The 21,193-nt window shown below is 44.7% G+C and overlaps 1 protein-coding gene across 1 annotated transcript in view; it reads left to right on the plus strand.

Annotated features, from left to right (window-relative positions):
* Window positions 1-21,193, plus strand: part of LOC126181612 (uncharacterized) — a 126,623-nt gene that overhangs the window by 72,539 nt on the left and 32,891 nt on the right. The window contains exons 3-4 of the mRNA XM_049924785.1: window positions 16,944-17,110; window positions 17,153-17,379. Of these exons, the coding sequence (XP_049780742.1) occupies window positions 16,944-17,110; window positions 17,153-17,379 (394 nt within the window). The remainder of the gene's footprint in view (window positions 1-16,943; window positions 17,111-17,152; window positions 17,380-21,193) is intronic.

The raw sequence follows: 21,193 nt of genomic DNA on the forward strand, positions 1-21,193 counted from the left end.
ACAAGCTTTAGCTATCCCCTAGCGTGCTCAGTCACCTTCTGTACCGAACAGAGATTCGAGTGGCTTGCATATCCAGCGTCGTTATTGTAGCTGTCTTGTACAGGTATTTAATACGTATACAGTTCAGTGTTACGACGATGAGCGAACGGAGAGGGTGAAATCCGGTGCCGACGACGTATAGTCTATTCTTCTCGAACACCGGCAAGGAAGATGCCGTACGTCCTGATCCGACGGGCAGGCCAACACGAGCAACATCACAGGGCCTTACTTTGCGAGACACTGTGGGGATGTTTGGACTTTAAAGTAAGACAGTCACGGAAAGTTAGGTGATCAGTATCTTTCCGCCACAGTCTTTCCCTGCCAGCTAAATAATGGAGATGAAAGTGATGAAAATTTCTGCTACCATCATATTCGAATCGGCTACGTCCAGGTTAGGCGCCACTCACAAGTATGGATCAGTGACCTCGGTTACATAAGCCTCATCTGGCTGTATACTAATGATCCAAGTCGGCCGTTGTAGCCGAGCGGTTCTAGACGCTTCAGTCCGGAACCGCGCTGCTGCTACGGTTGCAGGTTCGAATCCTGCCTTGGGCATGGATGTGTGTGCTGTCCTTACGTTAGTTGGGCTTAAGTAAGTCAAGGGGGCTGATGACCTCAGGTGTTAAGTTCAAATGGTTTAAATGGCTCTGAGCACTGTGGGACTTAACTTCTGAGGTCATCAGTCCCCTACAACTTAGAACTACTTAAACCTAACTAACCTAAGGACATCACACACATCCATGCCCGAGACAGGATTCGAATCTGCGACCGTAGCGGTCGCGCGGTTCCAGACTATAGCACCTAGAACCGTTCGGCCACCCCGGCCGGCTGTTAAGTCCCATAGTGGTCAGAGCCATTTGAACCATTTTGATGATCCAAAGTTTTATGACCAGCTGCTTAATAGCGTGTTGGTCCGCATTTGGTACGCAGTACAGCAGCGATTCGGCGTGGCATGGATTCAAAAAGTCCTTCGTAGCCTTCCAGAGATATGTGGCATCAGATTTCTACACACTGGTCACGCAGTTCCCGTACAGAGTGGCTTGAGGGTGCGGAGCTGTCGCGTTCCAGATGTGTTCCACTGAGTGGATTTCAGGCGATTTTGATGGCCAAGACATCAACGTGATTTCGGTATCATGCTCATCAAAGCACTGTAGCACGATTGTGAGCTTGCGACAAGGACTGTTATCCTGGTGGAAGATGTCATCACCAACGGGGAAGTCTTCAAGCTTGAAAGGATGTAGGTGGTCCGCAACAGTGTTCACCTATTCCATGGCCGTCGTGGTGCCTTCGATTACTACCACAGGTCCAATGGAACTCAAGTGGATGTCCCCCTTAGCAACATACGGACTCCAGCAATGTGCGTCTCTTGCACGGTGCACCTTTAGAGCGGCCGTTCTCCTGGTTGAAGGTGTATTCGGATTCGACTGTCGGCCTGGTGTAACAAGAAACGTGATTAATTTGACCAGACGATTCGGTTTCATTGCTCCTTTGTCTAGACTCGATGATTCCCTGATCACTGCTGCCGCAATTGGCGATTCCGTTGGATCAACATGTCTGCTATATCCCACCATCAATAATATGCCCTGAACGATGTGCTCCGAAACGCCTGTGGCAGCACCGTCGTTGTACTCTGTCGTCAAACCTGGTACATACCACCGTCTGTTCTGAATTACAGAGGGGGCAAGCTTCGGACCTCCACGTTCTATGTTGAGGTGTGGACTTCCAACACCTTCTCCTCTCCTTGTGGTTTCACGGTCCTTCAACCGTTTTTCATAGATGCTCACGACAGCAATACACGGACAGCCGACCAGCTCCGCCGTTTCCGAGATGCTCGTTCCCAGACGCCAGGACGTAGAAAAATTTGTAAATTTTTGATAAGTTCCTATGGGACCAAACTGCTGAGGTCATCGGTCCCTAGGCTTACACACTACTTAATCGAACTTAAACTAACTTACGCTAAGGACAACAGACACACCCATACCCGAGGGAGGACTCGAACCTCCGACGGAGGGAGCCGCGCGAACCGTGGCTAGACGCCTGAGACCACTCCGTTGCCCCGCGCGGCCAGGACGTAGAAATCCGCCCTTTGTCAAAGTCGTTTATGTCACTGGACATCCCCATTTGCGGCCTGTGTTGCCGAGAGATTGATTCCCCCTTCGTCTCTGCTGCGCTTATATGCTTTCCTTAGCCGGAGCGCCATCAGGTGCCGTTCAGTCTCGGAGAGGGAGTGGTCATAATGTTGCGGCTAAGCGCGGCACGTGTAATGTTATTGAGTCATTAGGGCTGTAGTAAAGATGACGCTTATCGTTGAGGAGTCCATAGTTCTTGTTTTCTACATCTCTTTTCTGAGAAGCGTCAGCAACTGCCAGCCAGGCATTGTACGGCGGCAGGTGAGAAGCTCGCGTGGGCGGTGTCCTGGGAAGGCGATGAGTCAGCAGGTACGTAGGCCATTAGCGCTGGGTTACAAACAGGACCTTGGCTGCTCCCAGGCCAGTGGGTGTCCGGCTCGGGCAGCAGACAGCGACTTCCAGGAGGCGACACACATCACCGATACTGTGGCCGAGCTCTCGCTAGCCACTGCCTGTTCCGACAGTCATCTCCTGCGTTGAAGAGGTACTGGTGTTCGCAAGCTGTGTCGTAACATTGTGTTTTGGGCCATTTCTCACTTTCCGAAAACTTAAGCATTTCTTATTGTATTCCACTTCCCTAATGAGATGTTCTGTTGCTCGCATTAATGCATCTTCAGCAATTAGATTAGTATATTAAGCTTCAATTCTGAAACTTCTAAATGCTCTTACACTTCAACTTCACACATAATGGCTTCAGTGTCAGTACACAAGATGTGTAAGGATCCGTGCAGTAGATTACTGACCTAATAGCGATATTACGTAACTACTTTTTTCGAAATCCTGTATTTCCAGAGTTCAGTCACTAAGTTTCTTTAGTGCATTGTTTGTACTAGTGTGGTTTTGTGGCATCTTAGGATATTATAATACGCGCAGTTTCCAAAAATCATTTAGTTTACTAGATGACAAAAAGTCCATAAGTGTGGGAGAAAGTATCTCGTGTTGCAACCTGTCTGCACGACAAACGTAACCTCATCCTTTATGCAGCTGAGATTACAGCGTTTTTCCTGTGTGTTGCATAGCACCCGACTCGTCTTCAGGTGAACATTCATAATTATTACTTGTGTATACGACAGTCGGCTTACGTGTATACGTCAGTCGGCTTACGTGCGACGGTTACAAATTACAGACACTTATGTGACATTAGTCTCTCTAGAGATAATACTTCTTGTACAGGGTAAGTCGAGTACCAGTCACTATCAAATTGTAAGATCTCGCCGATGGACAGAACTTATTATATTTAATTATTTTTCCTGAATAACAGTGTTATATCGTGTTCCGCCACTTGAGTCGCATAATAAAAACATTAATGCCGTTAACACTTTCATACCTAGGAACAGCTAAGTAACTGCAGATTGTACGTCGTTGTACTGCATGGTTCTTAACATCAATTACCAAAGTGTTCTGTCACTGCACATTAGGTTTCCCAAATTTGCCGTAGATTACTTTAGAGGAATTCCGAGTTGTTCATTTGAAAAATGGCATTGTATTTATAGTTTCTAACGATCACCATGTCGATGAACTGTTAATCCGTAACTTTCCTTCCGTTACGTACTATATATTTTGTCCTTGTCCAGCTGCTCGTCTTCCGGAAACGGCACCGCTTTTCAGTTGACTTTAAATTCTAGAATATAAGATTACATTTTTTACATATGTCAAGTCAAAGACATACGTAACCAAGAGAAAGTGATGTACTGACGTCTCTTGTAGCCGTATACAATACTGCAGTAATGCAATATGCAGCATGAGGCAAAACATCCGGATCAGCGGTGCAATTTGTTCAGCGTAGTCACAACATATCGTAAGATTTTCCTTAAAAAATCAAACTGCTGAATAAATAAAAATTCCTTGATGAAAGTGTTGAGGAATAAAAATCTCGTGGTGAAGCGTGGTGCGTGTATGTGTAGCAAATGAGAAGTACCATAACTCTGAACATGTAGATGACCATCGCATACTTTCCGTTGTCCCGATCACATTTTTTCGGCTTCAGGACCAAGAAACTACTCGAATATGGCAGTCACTACATGTCGATATCATTACGGGGAAATCTTTAGTAGCTGTTGCTTGAAATTGTGACGAAATGTACTTTTACAGGTAGGTGTACATCAAAGATGCTTTTATTATTATTATTCACGTTTAATTTGACCATAAGGGAAGTCATCACGTTCCCTTCCAGCTAAAAACAAATAACTAAATAAAATTAAAAAGTTACAAATTCATTTTTTATTTGTTAATGCGCAGTGTTTCATTTCAACATACCTGTTTAATTTTTTACGTGGCTTTCAAGCGAAATGCCTAAACAGATCACACCTATGGTCGTAATTCACCATCGATTACACAGCTCGTGAAGCCAAGAGACACACACTGACGGAAAGAAATTAGTGCACCTGGAAAGAAGACGTCGATTTTGCTCTGACAAAGACATTTGCCTCCCTTGAGATAGTAGATGTACACATATGGTTTCAGCGTCGTCCTCCAAAAGATAGCGTAGAGGCATAACTACGAGAGCGTCACCTGTGTCTACCCTTTAATACGGAGGAATGCTCATAGCCAGAAGGCTCTGTGTGATGCAGACGCAAGCAATCATGCCACGGAGACGCACTCGTGCTCCTATAGCCAACTGAGCGAGTTTGAAATTGGTCAAATTGTGGTCTTCCGAGTGCAGGATGGTCCTTTCTGAAAACTGCCGCGACGTGCTGCGTCAGTTGCGCAACGATGCTGGTATCAGTGGTCACGTGAACACTCTCACACCCGTAGACGAAGTTCTGAACGTCCACGCAGCACAGAAGCCCGTCAGGATCGTCGAATTGTAAGGGCAGCAGTGGCAGATTGTACAGCTTCAAAAGCACAGATAAGAAGGCTGTCGACACTAACTGTTGCGAACCGGTTAATAGCAGAGGCATTAGAGGCACGCACGAACCTTTAAAAATGGTCTACTATTTTCTTTCTGGCAGTGTATTGTAACGTTCATTGTACGATACTGACTCACAGTGCATGAAGTCTTCATCCCAGTCATTCGCTGAAGGAATAATGCTGGCTTGTTTCTCCGCGGGACCTTTCATAACACTATTCACACTCAATACAGCAACAAAGTGTAAAATACACTCCTGGAAATTGAAATAAGAACACCGTGAATTCATTGTCCCAGGAAGGGGAAACTTTATTGACACATTCCTGGGGTCAGATACATCACATGATCACACTGACAGAACCACAGACACATAGACACAGGCAACAGAGCATGCACAATGTCGGCACTAGTACAGTGTATATCCACCTTTCGCAGCAATGCAGGCTGCTATTCTCCCATGGAGACGATCGTAGAGATGCTGGATGTAGTCCTGTGGAACGGCTTGCCATGCCATTTCCACCTGGCGCCTCAGTTGGACCAGCGTTCGTGCTGGACGTGCAGACCGCGTGAGACGACGCTTCATCCAGTCCCAAACATGCTCAATGGGGGACAGATCCGGAGATCTTGCTGGCCAGGGTAGTTGACTTACACCTTCTAGAGCACGTTGGGTGGCACGGGATACATGCGGACGTGCATTGTCCTGTTGGAACAGCAAGTTCCCTTGCCGGTCTAGGAATGGTAGAACGATGGGTTCGATGACGGTTTGGATGTACCGTGCACTATTCAGTGTCCCCTCGACGATCACCAGTGGTGTACGGCCAGTGTAGGAGATCGCTCCCCACACCATGATGCCGGGTGTTGGCCCTGTGTGCCTCAGTCGTATGCAGTCCTGATTGTGGCGCTCACCTGCACGGCGCCAAACACGCATACGACCATCATTGGCACCAAGGCAGAAGCGACTCTCATCGCTGAAGACGACACGTCATCATTCGTCCCTCCATTCACGCCTGTCGCGACACCACTGGAGGCGGGCTGCACGATGTTGGGGCGTGAGCGGAAGACGGCCTAACGGTGTGCGGGACCGTAGCCCAGCTTCATGGAGACGGTTGCGAATGGTCCTCGCCGATACCCCAGGAGCAACAGTGTCCCTAATTTGCTGGGAAGTGGCGGTGCGGTCCCCTACGGCACTGCGTAGGATCCTACGGTCTTGGCGTGCATCCGTGCGTCGCTGCGGTCCGGTCCCAGGTCGACGGGCACGTGCACCTTCCGCCGACCACTGGCGACAACATCGATGTACTGTGGAGACCTCACGCCCCACGTGTTGAGCAATTCGGCGGTACGTCCACCCGGCCTCCCGCATGCCCACTATACGCCCTCGCTCAAAGTCCGTCAACTGCACATACGGTTCACGTCCACGCTGTCGTGGCATGCTACCAGTGTTAAAGACTGCGATGGAGCTCCGTATGCCACGGCAAACTGGCTGACACTGACGGCGGCGGTGCACAAATGCTGCGCAGCTAGCGCCATTCGACGGCCAACACCGCGGTTCCTGGTGTGTCCGCTGTGCCGTGCGTGTGATCATTGCTTGTACAGCCCTCTCGCAGTGTCCGGAGCAAGTATGGTGGGTCTGACACACCGGTGTCAATGTGTTCTTTTTTCCATTTCCAGGAGTGTATTTGCTCCACACATGGAATAATCAACTGAAAAATGGGCCCATTACTAGGAGTAGTCTTATACGTTTAATTTTCACTTCGGAAAGATGTTACGTATGTAATTATAGACATAGGTCTGCATTTCTGGTACACACTGGAATCCCCACGCTGTGATACCGTAGCACGCCGCAAGACTAACGAATACAAAATGGCAGGGCCAGTCTCAAGTTTATTCGGGGACTGTGCAGTTTTGTTTTGGATAGTCGACCAGCGTGCTATGGTACTACGACGCAAGAATTTCAGGGTGTACCATAAATGCAGATATATAGGCACAAGACTGCAAGCAACAAAAATAATTATGTAACTTTATTACCTCGAGGTGACAATCTCGAGATGATATCTTCCGCGCAAGTAGGCTACATACGTCTCAGTTAGAAATTCTGGTACTAACAGTCAACTTCAAATTTAATTCACAACGCACAGCAATCGTTTGATATATCACAAATTATTTTTAGAATTACGCACATCCATTACAACTTTGACTGAATTAAAGTTTTTCCTTATAAACGTTATTTTTCATTAATTACAATATTTTTTAAATACGTGACGTAAGCCTGTGAATGAAAGTTGTGATTGTGAATAACATGAACGCTCACGACGCACGCTATAGGATATCTTCAGGCCAAAAAGGGGTGGTAGGATGGATGGAAGGGTCTCCATCTGAGAACTCTGCCACACTTAAGAAATTTCAATACAATTTTTCATGTATGGATCTACAATTATGTAACATGTTGCCAACACAGGTATACGGTATGCCACTGAGTGCGTCCAGAATCGTACCTTAAGGGAAAAAATTAATTCGAGGGGAAGATCCAAAATTTGTCCTAAAGATGATCTTAATTTTTAAGGCTTTTTCATTTATGACGTAGGACCGCACATATTTGTTTACATACGTGTGATACGAAAAGTATCTTGATCGGCATTAGTGATCATTCATATATATTATTTCTCAAGTTAGTTCCCGCTTTTGTTAACACATGCCAATCGTACAGGGACGAATCAGGTATCGTTAAAAAGCTTTTTAATCAGCTTCTGACATTGCAAGCCGATTTTTCGCTAAAACGTCCTTTTTGTGGAGAATTTTAGCATAAAAGTCACCTTTAACTCTCATAAGTAAAACAGCGTCATGGATGCCCAGTATATATTTTAAGAAGCTAACTTATTAATCACTAATAAGAGACTGCCTTTTCATATTATCTCATTATGAACTCCATTTTACTTGTTTAAAAGAACTTATTTGTTGCATAATTTGTATACAGCATTGTCAAAGATAACAGCCGTGACTCTGCAGTAGTCCATTATCCCTGCCCAACGAAAAAGCTGGCTTTACTAAGCTACTATTCTTTGTAAAACGACCAACATATTAGTCATTGTCGCCGTCAATTGTGATTTTTCGACTGCGAGTACAGCTTAACGTTTTACTGTAATTGAAAATGTTTGTCGAATTGAAGTTATAGATTATGTGTCCCTTCTCACAGTTACTGATCTCTACCTACAGTACAAGGCGAGGAGATCATTAGGATTGCAAAACACTTTTTTGGACGTACGGAAATGTATATATAAGGATGTATCACAAATTCGTGATTATTATTTTACGTCGTTAGCTTTATTTTCAAACATGTTTTCTCTTCATTCTCACAGTTACCCTTATCCCAGCGACTACATTTACTTCAACTACCGTTATTATTTAAAACTAGAAAAGTTCGAAAGTATAGCACAGTTCCCCTGGTAGGCTATTAATATAATCATCTTACCACACCCTTTCGCTACATACGTAGGTACCTGTATATATGTGTGTATGTACAAAAAGCGACGAAACCGATTGCATTTAAATGCTTAAAGATTGATAATAAGTAAACAAATTATATAATTAATTAAATTAATTCACATATGATACGGAACAAAACTTTAAACAATATCAAGTAGGAAAAGGCTCTCCTTGTGTTGTGCAACTGTTAATTATGTAATCACAATTTGGTTTCGTCTTCTTAGCCCAGTGTCAGATGCAACTGAATGTCTCAATCACAGATAAAGAGTCGTGCGGTTTGCACAGATATTGGTGAAACTGATGAAGAATGTTTGCGAATGAAAGTATTACATTTTTATCTTATAATAAAGAGATCTTTACATTTAAAAAAGATTGTCAACAAAACTGATTGTATTATTATTATCTAAAATTTGCAAAACTGAAAGTTGATTTCACAAAAAAGGGAAAAGGCAAACTGTGGTTGGTCCTTTAAAACTAAGCTGGCATTCGGTCTCATATCCTTAATAATATCAGAATGAGATTACTGCAGATACTTGAAATCAGCTGACGTATTTGACTGCATGCTAGTTCATTCTTAAACGTCCAAACACTTTCTTCTTTATTCACAATGTGAAATGGAGTTTCAAATATGCAAATTTTATATGTAGTCACTTTGTTAATAATCACTTTTAAACTTAACGATTTCATTTATAATATAAAGAAGTGCACTTGTCAATATCCGGCTTCTCTGTCATAAACATCTCTATAGCTCACAAGTTTTTTTATGCGTGGTTGCAAGGTTCATTTGTATCTGACGACGGGAAAGACACCGAAAGTTACAGACTATGATGTGTTTCGTTACTGAAGTATATGTGTGTATGCACATGACGAACTTTCATAAGCTTTCGTGTGCATCAAAGACGTACAAATAAAACACAATATTCTTTCACTCACTATATCCTCACGCGCAGACTCCACTGCGCAGACTGACTGTATCGCATGTGTAAGGGAAGCTGCACAGGTGGGTGCAGTCTTCGTCACTGCTTAATAAGCCCGTCACGGAAAAAGCCCCATGACAGTGGACGAGCAAATCGGTAAACACCAGGACAAACACGCGTAATGTACACTGATGACGGGTCTGGCCTTCGGAAGCCGCCTACCTCAGCGGCAGCATTCGTGTGATAGTGCAAGTTGTCGAAAATCGTGACACGTGCATGCCCTGCAGGCGAGTTAGGACATCTGATGTCACGCTAACCATAGGTATCCGAAATTTCCACTTTTACCGCTCTTTCAGTGCATCTTTCCCCCTATCCCTCTTCCCGACAGTTACTCTCTTCGATATGACTCAGCAAGTGTAACATAGTTACGGCTGATTCCAATAAGTAAATTTTCTCTCGCGATTTAATATCACGACCAGTGCTATTACACACATCAGTATTACAGTTCTTTCATGTACACTGTCGTTGTACTTTCTTTACCGTATCTACATCTGCATCTACACTCTAAAAATAACTTTATTTGTGTGTAACACCGGGTACTTCTTATTGTATCACATGTTTAACGTTTCTGTACATAATACGTCGCGTAATTAACGTCGAAGCCAAATCTCGGATTGGGGAGGAAATCATCCTGACATCTGCCTTAGGCGGAGAAACCGTGACAAAATAAATATGCAGAGCCGGACAAGGATTTGAACCAAGCCCTCTCGAATGTGCGGCTAGTGCGTGAACCACCTAGCGCAGTGAAGTTTGTTTCCATTCCAGTGTTGTATTATATGCGTGATATACACTGACAAGGGGAGGCCGCCAATTGTGAAATTCAGATTCGATTCATACTGCGCATAGTAAAAGCTGATGGCCAGAGGTGTAATGTGGCAAAGCACCAAGATGCACTTCTCAGCCGTTGTCGAGAAAATCGACAGTTAAGAGAAACCGTTGCGGTGAAATACTATCTACGATTAATAGTTTTATACAGCGTCGTGGCGCAGCGGTAAGCGCTCGGGTTCGTAATCCGAAGGTCGTCGGATCGAATCTCGCGCCATGCAATTTTTTTAATTATTAGTTTTTTGTAATTCATATATATATACTATTAATGAATTGCTTATACATGTTGGTGAAGGCGGATCACTCTCCAATTGTACCGCCTCCATTTTTCCGTTTTTTTTAACAGGGTGTACCAAAGCTCTCCCGTCCGCACTGATTTTCGACGATGTTATAAGTTGCGCTAGGGACCGCATCTACCTTCTTTCGAAGTTAGCAGGCAACTACGCTGTTATGCGGCGGCTCGTTTCGGCCCATTCAACATCTGTCCTTCAAGTGTAACGAGCGAGTAACGGAGTTTATATTTCATACCTGCCACTGCGAATTTGTGTTCGTGGGGTCTCTATTCTAATTCGAACGTTTGACTTACGCTATACGTATTCGTTTCGGAATATCGTTTCTACGTCTTCCGTTAACTATACGTGGTTAACATTATGAAGACAATTAATAACATTTGTGAAATACAACTTTGTTTGCGGAAAACGTAATGATGTTCGAAGTCGCCAGTTTTTCCACGACAAACGACTTTCAACAACTTATTATTTTCTCGACAACGGCTGAAAAGTGCATCTTGGTGCTGTGCCACATTACACCTCTGACCATGAGCTTTTATTATGCGCAGTATGAATCGAATCTGAATTTCACAATTGGCGGCCTCCCCTTGTGAGATGACAAAAATAATTGGATACCACTCAGTGTCGTGTCGGACCTCCTTCTGACCTGCGTAGTGCAGTAACTCAACGTGTTATGGACTCAATAAGCCGTTGGTAGTTCCTTGAAGAAATATTGAGCCATGCTATCTCTAGAGCTTGAAGTGTTGCCTGTGCAGGATTTTGTGCATGAACTGACCTCTCGATTATGTCCCATAGTGTTCGATGGGATTCACGTTGGCCAATCTGGGCGACTAAATCATTCGCTCGTATTGTTCAGGATTTTCTTCAAAACAGGCGCGAACAATTGTGGCACAGTGCCATGACGTTATTGTTTGGGAACATGAAGTCCATGAATGGCAGAAAATGCTCTCCAAGTAGCCGAACATAACGATTTCCAGTCACTGATCGGTTCGGTTTGGCCAGAGAAGCACGTTCATTCCATGTAAACGGAGCCCACACCATTATGGAGTAACCACCGGCTTGCACAGTGCCTTGTTGACAATTTGGTCCATGGCTTCGAGGAGTCTGCGCCACATTCAAATCCCATCACCAGCTCTTGCCAGCTGCGCGGAGTGGCCACGAGGTTTGAGGCGTCATGTCACGGACTGCGCGGCCCCTCCCGCCGGAGGTTCGAGTCCTCCCTCGGGCATGGGTTTGTGTGTTGTTTTTAGCGTAAGTTAGTTTTAGTTAATCTAAGTAGTGTGTAAGTCTAGGGATCGATGACCTCAGAAGTTTGGTCCCTTACGAATTCACACACATTTGAACATTTTTTTTAGCTCTTACTAACTGAAATCAGGACTCATCTGACCAGGCCACTGCTTTCCACTCGTCTAGCGTCCAACCGATGTCACGGGCCCAAGAGAGGTGCTGCAGGCGATGTTATGCTGTTAGCGTCGATCGCCTGCTGCCATAGCCATTAATGCCGAATTTCGCTGCAGTGTCTTAACGGATACGTTCGTCGTACCTTTTACATTGGCTTTATTTATCGCAGGGTTGCTTGTCTGTCAGCACTAACAACTCTACGCAAATGCCGAACCTTTCGGTCGTTAAGTGAATGCCGCCGGCCACTGCGTAGTCCGTGGTGAGAACTGGTATTCTCGGCACACTCTTGACACTTTACATCTGGGAATATTGAATTCCCTAACGATTTTAGAAACGGTATGTCTAATGCCTCTAGCTGCAACTACCACTCCGCGTTGAAAGTCAGTTAATTCCCGCCAATCGGTCATTATCACGCCGGAAACTTTTCTACATGGATTGGCTGAGTACAAATGACAGTCGCGCCGCTGCAATGCCCTTTGTTTGTGTGACACAACCACATGTATACGTGCATGTCGCTACCCCATGACTTTTGTCACCTCAGCGTACAGCATTCGATGGCTCTTAGGAAGAAGGGTTCCCCCACATAGTAGATGTCATTGTTATGACGGAACATTCCAAAAGTAGATGTCTGCTACCAAGGATGCTGGCACAGCATACTTTCACTACCATTACCACGTTATCATCGCACAACAAGCCTGAAAATGTGCTTCCACATGAGCGTTTTCAGATTTCCCAGTCATTTTTCCGAATCGTTTCTTTCGAAACTCCGTCGTGGGCTTTATACCAGTGTTTTCCATGCCAGCTATCCAATTTTGTTAAGATTACATTTTTTTTTCAAAAAAGCAGTAGTATCTTAAACATTTCAACAGAAAAAAAACATGGCAAAATAGTTACCTCTTTCCGTATTATCACTTATAACAAGCGTTGTTTCGATATTTTTTAAAAATATTAGGTGTGTTTCCATTTCGTGAGATGCCATTTATATTTAAATTAGTCATGAAATGGATTCGCATGCATGTAGAAATGAAGGTACGAGATGGTGCCGAAACTTCCCGAAATTTGAATTTCGCGCGCAAATGGTTACGAGCACAGTTACCCCGTAAATCCTTCTTGAATCGGTATGGCAAATATCTGCGAGTTGAGTGGCTTGATTAGCTGTTGACGAAAATATTCCCATAGTCACGTTTTCCTGAATTTTCGATGGCTCACATAAAAGAGCAGCGTATAAAGTTTTGTTTTAAACTTAGGAGAACCGCTGCAGGAACTCCCAGATGGTGAAGCAACTTTTGGAGGCAAAGCCTCAAGTCAGACAGGTACTTACGACTGATACAAGCATTTCGAAAACGAGAGTATGTTAACTGATGATGACCGTTCCTGTCGGTCGTCAACTAGCATGTACAGAAAGTGAGCGATCTGATTATGCGAGATCATAGACAGACCGTTCAAGACCTCTGTATCACCTTGCGTATAAGTTATGGTATCTGTGAAAGTATTCTGTCGGAAAAATTGAACATGAGAATGCCGTGGCGTTTGTGCCACGATTGTTTGTCTGCTTTACGAAGATCAGAAGCAACTAAGATTGGAAATATGTAGGAACTTTAAACAACAACAGAATTGTACATCATGTCCGAATCCATAGGAGTGGTTGTGCCTCACGACCGTGATGTAATTTAGGTCAGAAAGAAGGTCAGCATCTGTCGTAGCTTTTTTATTGCACTGCAGATCTAGGTTTCAACTGACAGCTGCATCGTCAATTGAAACCTAGATCTGCAGTGCAATAAAAAAAGACAGATGGCACTACGATTGATGCTCACATTCTTTCTGTAGTGAACAACAGGACTGTTCATAACGAGTTGTTCTCTCCTGATCAGACAGTCAATAAAGAGTTCTATCGTGAGGTTTTAAGTCGTTTAAGTGAAAAATTGAAGAAAAAACGTCCACGAGGTTGGAGGAAAAACGACTGGATATTCTACTATATAAATGCACGGCTGTGTATGGCGTACACTATTCAGGAATTTTCGACTGAAAACAAGTAGGTTGTTGTTCCCCACTCACCGCACTCACCATACTTAGGTGCATCTGACTTCTATGTCTTCCCTAAGATGAAAATCCAGTTAAAGGGGAGAAGCTTTAATACAGTGGAAGATATAGAAGCGGAAACGCTAAAGATACTGAACTCCCTAGTAAATGCGAATTTGGTATTCATTCCAAAAGTGATAGAAAATTTCAGGTCTGTGTATTCTCTCCCAGCCTGGAGAACAAGAGCAATGAATACGTAATAACTGAAATTAATATACAGAGTGGTCCAAAAAAATTTATCCATTGTTTAAAAGTCCATAACTTGCAAACTAATTGACGGAGTTGTCTCATTTTTGGTGGAAGTGTTGCTTAAAGTCCAACTTAAAGATATAACTGTAGGTGTTCGAAATGGTCACAATTAACATCCACACTCAAACGATGCCGCCGAACTGCAGCACGAACTACTGACTGCAACGTGTTCAGTTGGATATTTGCACATGAATGTACGATGGATTCTCGAAGTTCATCCAATGTGTGTGGCTTTTGTCGATAAACGATGTCCTTTAGTGTTCCCCACAGGTAAAAGTCCAGGGGAGATAGGTCTGGGGAACGTGGTGGATACTCCACAGAACATCTACGGCCTATCCATCTTCCTGGTAGATTTTCGTCGAGATACGCCCTAACACGATTTTGATAGTGGGCTGGGGCACCATCTTGTTGAAAGTAAACTCTTCCGTCTCCATACAAGTCTTGGATGGCAGGTAAAATGGATGTCTGAAACTTCTGAAGAACACCTCACCGGTAAATGTGGCGTCAAAGAAAAATGGCCCAATCAAGCCCCGGTAAGATAACCCACACCACACATTTACTCCTGCAAATTCACGGCTTTGTCTACATGGACTTTCGGATTTTCAGCAGCCCAGTAGATGCAACTGTGGCGATTTACTTTACCATTGAGTTTAAACTGTGCCTCATCAGACCACACAACCATCTCTGCAAACTCTTCATCGTTGCGCGCCATGTTAGTAAACCACTCGCAGTACTCCATTCTACGATCAGGGTCATCCTCGTTCATTGCGTGTAGCAATCGTGGGATGTAGCACTTCCACTTTGCTGTCTTCAAAATTCGCTGAACACTTGGGCGACTCCTCCAGTTTGACGCGCAGACTGTATCACAGAATTCTATGGTGAGCGAGTGAATTGTTTTAACACACGACGGGAGTTAGCTGGAGTTGTTACTGTTACAGGTCGTCCAGATCGTTGTTTGTGTACATCTTTAACACAGCCTTCGGCTTCAAATTTGTCTCGAATGCGACGAATCGTTAAACGTGTCGATGGCTCTGTCTGATACTCAATCGCCATTGCCGTTGAACCTCATTAATGTTATCGTACTTAAAATACCACTTCAAAATTGATTTCCTTTCATCGAATGTAAGCCTTGCGCCAGCCATGTTTACTCGAGTAACTAGGTGCAACTAAGAAAAAAACACTGACTATCTGTCGACGTCATCTGACAAAATAAAACAATGCAATACAACGCTTGTGCGGCGATTGCCGGAACTACAAACTATTACACTACCAAAGATGAGATAACTCCGTCAATTAGTTTGCCAGTTATGGGTTTCGAAAAAGCCGATCGTGTGAAACCCAGCTCGCGCTATTCGTCCACGAGAGTCAGAGGGCCATAGACACGGGTTCCCAGGTAGATGCCGTGTTTCTTGACTTCCGCAAGGTGTCCAATTTAATGAACAAAGTAAGAGCATATGGACTATCAGACCAATTGTGTGATTGGATTGAAGAGTTCCTAGATAACAGAACGCAGCATGTCATTCTCAATGGAGAGAAGTCTTCCGATGGAAGAGTGATTTCAGGTGTTCCACAGGGGAGTGTCGTAGGACCGTTGCTATTCACAATATACATAAATGACCTTGTGGATGACATCGGAAGTTCACTGAGGCTTTTTGCGAATGATGCTGTGATATATCGAGAGGTTGTAACAATGGAAAATTGTACTGAAATGCAGGATGATCTGCAGCGAATTGACGCATGGTGCAGGGAATGGCAATTGAATCTCAATGTAGACAAGTGTAATGTGCTGCGAATACATAGAAAGAAAGAACCCATATCAATTAAGTTACCATATAGCAGGTCAGCAACTGGAAGCAGTTAATTCCATAAATTATCTGGGAGTACGCATTAGGAGTGATTTAAAATGGAATGATCATATGAAGTTAATCGTCGGTAAAGCAGATGCCAGACTGAGATTCATTGGAAGAATCCTAAGGAAATGCAATCCGAAAACAAAGGAAGTAGGTTACAGTACGCTTGTTCACCCACTGCTTGAATACTGCTCAACTGTGTGGGATCCGTACCAGATAGGGTTGATAGAAGAGATAGAGAAGATCCAACGGAGGGCAGCGCGCTTCGTTACAGGATCATTTAGTAATCGCGAAAGCGTTACGGAGATGATAGACAAACTCTAGTGGAAGACTCTGCAGGAGAGACGCTCAGTAGCTCGGTACGAGCTTTTGTTGAAGTTTCGAGAACATACCTTCACCGAGGAGTCAAGCAGTATATTGCTCCCTCCTACATATATCTCGCGAAGAGACAATGAGGATAAAATCAGAGAGGATAGAGCCCACACAGAGGCATACCGACAATCCTTCTTTCCACGAACAATACGAGACTGGAATAGAAGGGAGAAACGATAGAGGTACTCAAGGTATCCTCCGCCACACACCGTCAGGTGGCTTGCGGAGTATGGATGTAGATGTAGATGTTAACAGTGGATACATTTTTTGGACCCCTCTGTATTTTAGAGATTTTAGGTGTCGCTTCATAGTAGGGATGACTGCATCAGATGCGTCAAATTATTGGTGATTACAAAATTGTATGTGAGCACGACATACTGACGCTTTGTTTTTTTGTGTTGCAGGAGTTGGTGCGGTAGGATCTGGCCACCACGTGCCGGCGACAAAGAGCTACAAAGCGGCCGGCGGTTACCAAGGAACAGGCGTCGGTTACCAATCAACAGGTGCCGGTTACCAGGGAGGCGGCGCAGGCTACCACGGAGGCAGTGCAGGTTACCAAGGAAGCGGCGCCGGTTACCAAGGAGCGGGAACGGGTTACCAAGGAGCGGGAACGGGTTACCAAGGAGCGGGCACGGGTTACCAAGGAGCGGGCACGGGTTACCAAGGAGGCGGCGGCTATCAAGGAGGCGGACAGTACCCGTACTACCCGACGGTGCACACGGCGCCCGTGGCGCAGCCGTTCGACTTCGCGTCGCTGTTCCGGTACTTGCAGCAGCTGCAGGCCATCGTCCAGCAGCAGCAGCGCCAGCATCAGCTCGCTTTCAGCGGCTACGCGCCTGGGTGAGGACGCGCGACTTGCTTCAGCTCTGCCCGCCTCCGCAACACACCCACACGCTACACCGAAACACACTGCGTCGTCACTTAACTACACTTACGAAACAGCAAAATGTTACACCGTGATACATCAGTCCAATATTTGTCGAACTTGATGGACACTTTCGTCACATGACGAGCATCAAATTATTAAATTTTGATTCAATTTGGAACAGATGTCCACCATCAGCAGCATTTCCAAGTGCGACTCCCCCAGGCAGCAAAACACCCTTTTACTCTTTATATTACGTAACCATGAAGCTTCTGAATGTCATCTTGAGGCATTTCTTGCCAAGCCAGAAACAAGTGGTGTGTCAGTTCACGAAGATTGCTGGCTAGAGATTCGTATGAAAGAATAAGTTTTTCCATTGCATACAAGACATGCTCTATGGGTGACAGATCAGGGGACCGAGCAAGATAGTGGAGGATCCACACATTCCTCAAGCGTTTGTGCTGTGAACTGTGGTGAGTACTTTGGCGTCAACCCACTGGCATATGCCATATGGTATCCTAGTCATGAAGAGTACGAGAACAGGGTTTACACTTCTTGCCATGTATTGGCGAGTATTCAGCTTCTCTTCAACAGCTACCATATCAGTTCTGTGGTCATATCTGACATCTCCCTCCCCTCCTCACCCGCCCTCTATTTTTCCAGAAGCTGGAGGTGTAAGTGCACCGAGAATCACTGCTTCCTGTGACCTTCTACTGGGTCGCCTACGGATACGTTGGTGTCGAATGACCGCCATAAACAAAAGAGAGACTCATCACTGAACATCTCAGAATGCCACTCAGTGTCCCAGTTGACTCTAGTTATACACCGTGCAAGTCTCTGTTAGCTGTGGTAGTGTCAGTGGTAAAATGCACATGGCAAATAGGGGACTCCTTAATCTGATCCCGACAATTCGTGACACTCTTGATTGTAACTTGTGCCCAGATTTCAACCACTGTCATCCATCTATTCTACATCTACATCTACATCCATACTCCGCAAGCCACCTGACGGTGTTTGGCGGAGGGTACCTTGAGTACCTCTATCGGTTCTCCCTTCTATTCCAGTCTCGTATTGTTCGTGGAAAGAAGGATTGTCGGTATGCCTCTGTGTGGGCTCTAATCTCTCTGATTTTATCCTCATGGTCTCTTCGCGAGATATACGTAGGAGGGAGCAATATACTGCTTGACTCTTCGGTGAAGGTATGTTCTCTAAACTTCAATAAAAGCCCGTACCGAGCTACTGAGCGTCTCTCCTGCAGAGTCTTCCACTGGAGTTTATCTATCATCTCCGTAACGCTTTCGCGATTACTAAATGATCCTGTAACGAAGCGCGCTGCTCTCCGTTGGATCTTCTCTATCTCTTCTATCAACCCTATCTGGTACGGATCCCACACTGCTGAGCAGTATTCAAGCAGTGGGCGAACAAGCGTACTGTAACCTACTTCCTTTGTTTTTGGATTGCATTTCCTTAGGATTCTTCCAATGAATCTCAGTCTGGCGTCTGCTTTACCGACGATCAACATTATATGATCATTCCATTTTAAATCACTCCTAATGCGTACTCCCAGATAATTTATGGTATTAACTGCTTCCAGTTGCTGACCTGCTATTTTGTAGCTAAATGATAAAGGATCTATCTTTCTGTATATTCGCAGCACATTACACTTGTCTACATTGAGATTCAATTGCCATTCCCTGCACCATGCGTCAATTCGCTGCAGATCCTCCTGCATTTCAGTACAATTTTCCATTGTTACAACCTCTCGGTACACCACAGCATCATCTGCAAAAAGCCTCAGTGAACTTCCGATGTCATCCACCAGGTCATTTATGTATATTGTGAATAGCAACGGTCAGGGCCAGTTGAGAAATTCCACCGTCTTTCGTGGTTTAGACCACATAGATGGACTCGTGCCTACTTCTTTCCCTTCTTTCCACACTGTTGTCCTGAGTCCATCTCGTCACCTCACTGAAGTTGGGCAATACTCGGGTGGGTGAGTGTGCAACTGCACCACATGCTGTCGACAATTTTCCCTTTGCCTTTACGGCAGAGGGGACAGGACAGGTGATGGTGTCGAGTCCCTGATCACCAGTCTTTGCCTCTATGTAATAAGTTTCCTTTAATTTACGTCTATGGTCACAATCTTTTCTGTTTAACAGATTACCGGTTTCGGTCTTTATGACCATCATCAGATCTGCAGCAAAAATGGGAAAAATATAAATACACTCGCAAACTGTATACAGCTTAAGAACAATACATAGAGCATATTGAAAAGTAGTACTGACAAAATTTACATTTGTGCGGTTTAAATGTGAAGAGGCATACCTGTCTCATAAAAACAAATTCCTAATGCACTGCAGCCATAGTGGTATAGTCAACTGTTAAATGCGCAATCAGCACCAGCATCGTCAAATACATATAACTCACATCACATGCACGAGTCATGTTGTCAGTAAAACTACTGTTTAAAACAAGCTGCCGTACAGTAGCCACAAGATGTTTGTGTAGTAAGTTGACCAGATGTCGCCAACGTCTGCGTCTATGTCCTGGATTAAATTCCAGAGTCTCGTGAAGTAAGGGCGTGTGGCGCTGTAGATGGTAATCCGTCTGTCAGATTGGAACGTCAGGATTGGCGGCCCCTCTCTCTTCTCTAATAATCATCCAACACATACGTGGCACAACACCACACACATACGCATTGCAGTCACCTGTACTTAACAGTTACACTTAAACAGCACACAACACTCACACTTCACCTATGGGCGCGAAGTATAGGGAAAACCTTTCCAATCAGGCGACTGAACCTGCCGTTCATGGTCTTCCAGCCATTCATGCCATACGATTTTACTCTACCATCCTTCTGCAGTTAATACGTTAGAGCTTATTGTCGTGCTAACTGATGCTCCTGTGATTCTCATGTCAATGATTCGATCTTTTTCATGGTACGAAAAATGTTGATACATAGTCAGTGCTCTTCCTCAAGGTACACTCTGTTCCAGTCTGCGCCTGAAAAGCTCCAGTAACGTTAAATACATCCAGCAGTCGTCTCTTACCACACTATTCTACACTTGTAGAAGTTTCTGTACTAAACATAAGCTCATATAAGGATGAAATTTTAACTAACTGACGTCACAGGCATGGAAATATTGAAATATCAGTTTGGTTGTGTTCTGACATGGCCGTCATGGTGTAACACCTTCCATTTGCGTCAGTGTATTACCAGCTACTAAATATTATCTTGAGACCTCAACGAACAAAATATAAGTCAACGCCTTAAAAGAACACATTTTTCGCTTTGGAGCGTTGTAGAGGATGTAGAACTGCTACCACCAAGAGTGAAGTGGTGAGCATGATTCGGTCCGTTATACGGGATGAGTGCAGAAGGATGGGTCGACCTGGAGACGTGGCAGAATGGCAGAAACGAGCCATCGTGTTTGGACACGCACATAATCAGGTTGTAAATGAAGTGGTCCTATTGGTTGGTGTATCTGCGTTTGTGCAATGGATGCTGCACCACTCGCACCCGTGTAACATGGCGTATGGAGGACGGACGAAAAACGATCCTACAGGACAGGGCGCAGAGGCGAGTGACACGCCATGACAACCTGTTCGAGCCTCCACAGAAATGGTGTTGTCGGTGAACGCAGGTTCATCTTACTCGGGTTCCAGTCCATAACTGCGAAGGGAACTGCATATAAAGGACATTTGGAATCAGATATCTCGCAAAAGTCATAGCTCACAGCAGCACACAAAGCTCTACGTCTTCAGTGACCCAAACACTCGGAAACT

Source organism: Schistocerca cancellata, chromosome 1 (genome assembly GCF_023864275.1).
Source record: "Schistocerca cancellata isolate TAMUIC-IGC-003103 chromosome 1, iqSchCanc2.1, whole genome shotgun sequence".
Taxonomy (NCBI): Eukaryota; Metazoa; Arthropoda; class Insecta; order Orthoptera; family Acrididae; genus Schistocerca; species Schistocerca cancellata.